Source organism: Dromiciops gliroides, chromosome 2 (genome assembly GCF_019393635.1).
Source record: "Dromiciops gliroides isolate mDroGli1 chromosome 2, mDroGli1.pri, whole genome shotgun sequence".
Classification (NCBI taxonomy): domain Eukaryota; kingdom Metazoa; phylum Chordata; class Mammalia; order Microbiotheria; family Microbiotheriidae; genus Dromiciops; species Dromiciops gliroides.
This window is the reverse complement of record NC_057862.1, coordinates 488,578,323-488,584,322: the sequence shown is the minus strand read 5'-3', so window position 1 is coordinate 488,584,322 and position 6,000 is coordinate 488,578,323. Positions and strand designations below refer to the sequence as shown.

Here is a 6,000-nt window from a genome sequence, read left to right as displayed (position 1 = left end):
GAGAAATTTACATGATAATTTTATTGTATATTTGAAAGGAATAGCAAGTTGTATACAGTAAATTTACAGTTTCATATGCAATCATTTAAAACAATTGTACTATGTTATACAAATGCTTGTTTTATTCCATAAATTAAAAATATATTTTCAAAAATAAAGACAATTGGGCCTGTGGAGAGAAAGGTACTTAGAACTTAAACCTTGGCTTTTAGAAAAATCTTAGGCATTTCCTTTTTTTTTTTTTTTGGTGAGGCAATTGCGGTTAAGTGACTTGCCCAGGGTCACACAGCTAGTAAGTGTCAATTGTCTGAGGCTGGATTTGAACTCAGGTCCTCCTGAATTTGGGTTGGTGCTCTATCCACTGCGCCACCTAGCTGCCACAGACATTTCCTTTTGGTCACTGATGTTCCATTACTTTCAATCTAGAGATTCATTATATATGATTCAGAACCAATGATTTTCAATTTATCAGATTATAGTAATTGTATAAATTATTATCAGTTTATAAAAAGAAATGCACCTGACCTCATGGGTGGAACACAGTACTATTAAGATCAAACCGAAAAGAGAAATTAAATAATGGCACATAAATCAAGGTAAAAGAAATAAGTCCATGTGCCCTGTAGCAATTATATCTACAGTGGTAAAAGATCAAAGAATGAATAATCATGGGTTCAAAAAACTTCCAAGATAATTTCCCAGAATGGTGGAAATAGGAAGGAGAATTCAAGGACTAACAGACAGTGATAGGTCTCATTACCAAGAACAAAATACTCTTCACTTATCCAGATGCTACCATTTTGTCTCTGAGGGGTCTTTCCCTATAACTTTCTTTAGGGCCCCCAGCACATCCTTGTTCCTTAGGCTGTAGATTAGGGGATTCAAGGCTGGAGTAACGATGGTGTAGAACACAGAGAGGATATTGTCTTGCCAAGGACTGTGGTAGGCACTGGGCAGGACATACATGAACATGGCAGCTCCATAGTATAGTCCAACCACTGTCAGGTGGGATGAGCACGTAAGGAGAGCTTTCTGTCTCCCCTGTGCTGAGGGCATGTGGAACACAGCAGTCAGGATTAAGGTATAGGAGGCAAGGATAGCAGAAAAGGGGATCAGAAGGAAGGTCACACCCATTGTGTATACCATGAGTTCATACTGTGATGTGTCAGCACATGCGAGTTTTAGCAATGGAAGGATTTCACAGAGAAGGTGGTGAATCTCTTGGTTTCTACAGAAAGGGAAGTGCATGGTATAGATAGTATATACGAGGGCACTCAGAGATGCCAAGAGCCACGATATAGCCACCATGGACCAACAAACTGTTGGTTTCATTAAGATCATATAGTTTAAAGGGTAATGAATGGCCACATAACGGTCATATGCCATGAAAGCCAACAGAATATCTTCTGCACCCCCAAGTGTCAGCGCCAGAAACATCTGAAGCCCACAGCCTATAAAAGAGATTGTGTTTTGTCCACACAGGTAATCTAGCAATGTCTTGGGGGCAACTACTGATGTGAATAGTAGGTCCATAAGTGACAGCTGGCTGAGCAAGAAGTACATGGGCACATGGAGTCTATTGTCCATAGCAATCAATAGGAGCAGAAGCCCATTACTAGCCATGGCCACCAGGTACAGGAATATGATGGCAGCACAGACAAGCTCAGGGGACCTGCTGTCCTGGAGAATTCCAACGAGGAAGAAACTGTTTATCAAGGTGATGTTCCAGAGTTCCATTTCTCAAATTACTGTAAGCAGACAGAAGCATAGTAACTATGTATTCAAATGGAAAATTTCTTAGTTTAAAGTCAATGAGTTGAGAACCTCCTTATTGTACCCAGGCACTAAGCTCAGAGATGACATTGACGTAGCTTTCTGATTATTCTGCTTCCACTCTGACAATGGAGTTGGTAGCTTACAAATAGACTGTCTCATAATGGATAAGTATAAAATATTGCATTAAATAATATTTGATAAATGCAATATGACAATATTTAAATAGTAAACATATTTATTAAAATTAGTGAATCATATTAAATATTATATTAAAATTAAAATCCCAATTAAATACCAAATTCGAAATCCTAAAAATTAAACATGAGATTTATAAAAAATGAATATAATAAAACCACTGAATTAATAAATGAAACTAGGAGTTGGTTTTATGACAAAAATATATAAACCATTGATTAACATGATAAAAAATGAGAGTGAGAAAAGAAAGCCAAATCACTAGTATCAAAAATGAAAAGAGCAAATATACTACTAATGAAGATGAAATCAAAGCAATTTTAGGAATTATTTTGCCCAATTATGTGCCAATAAATTTAATAATTCAAGTGAAATGGAAGAATATTTGCAAAAAGGTTAACTGTCTAGGTTAACAGGGAGGAAATAGAATATCTAAATACACCTATTTTATTTTTTAAAGTTTTAATTAATTAATTGATTTTTTCTTGTGGGGCAATGAGGGTTAACTGCCTTACCTAGAGTCACACAGCTAGTAAGTGTCAAGTCTCTGAGGCTGAATTTGAACTCAGGTCCTCCTGAATCCAGGGCCAGTGCTTGATCCACTGTACCACCTAGCTGCCCCAATCCACTTATTTTAGAAAAAAGAAATTGAAAAGGCCATAAATGAACTAATTAACAAAAAAACATCAAGAGAAGATACATTTACAAATGAATTGTTCCAAACTTTTAAATTTCATCTAATTCCAATATTAAATAAACTATTTGGAATAATAGGAGAAGAAATTATACTAAATTTCTTTTACAAAACAAATATGGTGTTAATACCTACACCCAAAAGTGTGAAAGCAGAGAAAGAAAATTATAGACCAGTTTCACTAATGAATATGGATGCAAAAATCCTAAATAAAACACTAGCCAAGATTCTATGACAAGTCAAAAGATTATACACTGTGATCAATGGGATTTATATCAGGAATGCAGGGATAGTTTAACATAAGGAATACCTTTAACACAATTGATAAAAACAAAGGTAACAAAAAAGCATATAATGATATTAGATAGAAAAGAAGCTTTTGACAAAATGCAGCATTTATTCCTATTAAAAACACTTAAAGGCATAGGTATAGCCAAATTTTTCCTTAAAATGACAAGTATTTACCTAAAAATAGAAAATTGGGAAAAAATTTTTATAGATAGTTTCTCAGCTAAAGGTCTCACATCTCAAATATAAAAAAGAAATTTATTAAATTTGTAAGAATACTATTCATTCTTCAATTGATCAATGGAGGTTTTTATGAAGAAATCAAAGCTATATGTAGTCATATTTTAAAATGCTCTAAAACATTATTGATGGAAGAAATGCAAATTAAAACAACTTTGAGATATCATCTAATACCTATCAAAATTGGCTCAAATGATAGAAGTGGAAAATAACAAATGTTGGAGAGGATATGTAAAAATTGGGACATATTCACTGTTGGTGGAACTGTGACCTGATCCAACCACTTTGCAGAACAATTTGGAATTATGGCCAAAGAATTATAAAACTATGTATACCCTTTAATCCCAACAATAACACTATTAGGTTTGTTTCCCAAGGTGATCAGGGAAAAAGGAAAAGAACCTATTGTTTAAAAATATTTATAATGACCTTGGGCAAGTCACTTAACTTCATTGCCCCCCCCCAAAAAAAGTAAAAGGTAAAATATTTATAATGGCTAAGTCATTTTGATGATTATAACTCAAATCAACTACAAAGAACCTATTAAGAAAGATGCTATCCACATCTAGAGAAAGAACTGATAAAGAGAAGCATGTCTAGTATGATTTTACATGTATGTGTATGCACATGTACATATGCATGTGCACAGATATCTCCATATATGTTTATATATACATACTTTTTTGTGTCTAATGATAGCCTTCTATAGATTGGGGTGGGGAGAGAGGGGGAAAAGTGCACAGTAGAGAACAAAAGATAATTAGGAAGCACAGAAAAGCAGGGTAGCTTTGAAACTGATGTGTAGATGCTGAGAGAAGTGAGCAGAACCTAAAGAACATTGTACACAGTAACAGCAACATGGTGAGATGATAAACTATGATGGACTTAGCTCTTCTCAGCAATGCAATGATCCAAGACAATTCCAAAAGACTCATGATGGAAAATGTTTTTCACGTCCAGGAAAAGAACTGTGGAGTTAGAATGCAGATTGAAGCATTCTATTTCCACTTTTTTTCTTTCTTGTAGTTTTCCCCTTTTGTTCTGATTCTTCTTTCACAACATGATTAATGTGGAAACATGTTTAACATGATTGTACTGTATCACCTCTATCGAATTGCTTGCTATCTTATGGAGGGGGAGGGAAGGAAGGGAGAGAGAAAAATGTGGAACTCAAAATCTTACAAAAATTAACATTGATAACTATATTTACGCATACTTACAAAAACTACTATTAAGATGGGGGGAGGGGCAGCTAGATGGCGCAGTGGATAGAGCACCGGCCCTGGAGTCAGGAGGACCTGAGTTCAAATCCGGCCTCAGACACTTAACACTTACTAGCTGTGTGACCCTGGGCAAGTCACTTAACCCCAATTGCCTCACTAAAAAAAAAAAAAAAGATGGGGGGAAAGAACTGATTGAATAAGGTGCCAAAAGCAGTTACTAATAGCTATGCCAACTTGAAGTAATTCTCATGGAATGGCTTGTGCTTTTTAACTTTTTAAAAAACTCAATGAAATAGATGAAGTAAGGAAATCCTTTTCATGTTTGCGTGTGAAAAAGTTGGGAGTAACTGATGAAAGTCTGGATGATAGTCAGGAATCAAAAAGATCTCAATAAGTTAGAATGATGGGCTGAATTGAAAGAATGAATTTTCATAGGGATCAATGAAAAGTTCTACATTTAGGTCCAGAACCTGACTTGAGAAGAAGTTAAAATGGAATGAAGAAGGGGGTAACTAATAAAATTTTATCCAAAAAATAAGAACTGAGGTGTTTATGGACTGAATATGAGCTTTAACCCTAATTCTAAGCTGCATTAAGAAGCATGACATTCAGTGATAGTCCCACTGTACTCTACCCTGTTCAGACATCTAGAAAACACTGTTACAGTCTAATCGTTCAAAATGGGCACCTAGATCTGCCTTAGCTGAATAGCATCCAGATGTTTTCTTTGTAAGAAAACAAGGAGAACCTGTTTTATTACTTGGGCTGTCATTTTAAGAAAAATCCACTCTTTTTAAGGTACCAACTCTGAAAAAGCACAGAAATGTGCCTGCTTCAGCTGTATCTCAATAGAGATAGAAGCCATATTTCATCCAGACATGAATAAGTCTTTCTCCCCATCTCCTATGAATGCCATTTGCTCCCATGAAAGCAGTCATACATATTTTCATAAACTTATTTGGGCAACTGTTTTGCATATTTTGTCCCAAGTACTTTCTTCCTCCTTCCCAGTTCCCAGTTATGTGTATTGTAGGAAGATTGCTTGAGACTCTTAGTTCCCAGTTCTTATCTCACTAAAACCTTCTCATTTCTCTTTTATTATGATGGGGCTTTTCATATATATTCAATTGTATAAATGTATTGGAGTGTCCATGATTGCCTTCTGTGAGTGAGATTTTCCCCACCCCTCAGATACAAATGATTTAACTATAGTACTAATCAGTTTATAAGACTACAGATTAAGAGTTGAAATATTTAGATATTCTTTGGTAGTTTAAAAGTTAAAAAAGTATTATTTTCAGCTTAATAGTTATTATATTTAGATATTCTTTACTAACTTAAGAGTAAATAAGGTAGATATTGAAAGAAGCTAAGGTAAATGCTAACTTGTCTACTCTACAAGCTAACAAAAGATTCAATGATTTGACTTCCAAATGTGGTTAGGTATAGCAACCAGTCAGCTTGAAGGTCAGGGACCTAAAATAGTAACTTCTGAGCTATAAGGGACCAATCAGAGTAGGAGAGAAGTTGGGAAGCCAAGCTTAACCAATATGGTGGAAAGTCTTGATAGATGAGAACAATTCA

General features: G+C 35.0%; 1 protein-coding gene across 1 annotated transcript; it reads right to left on the bottom strand.

Annotated features, from left to right (window-relative positions):
• Window positions 1-792: 792 nt before the first annotated feature.
• On the bottom strand, window positions 793-1,737 carry LOC122743040 (olfactory receptor 2AG1-like). Its single transcript, XM_043987716.1, has one exon. The coding sequence runs from the start codon at window positions 1,735-1,737 to the stop codon at window positions 793-795; it is 945 nt and encodes a 314-aa protein (XP_043843651.1).
• Between the last annotated feature and the right edge of the window lie 4,263 nt (window positions 1,738-6,000).

Excerpts from the sequence above, each read along its gene's own strand:
- LOC122743040 (XM_043987716.1), bottom strand. The coding sequence starts at position 1,737 with ATGGAACTCTGGAACATCACCTTGATAAACAGTTTCTTCCTCGTTGGA.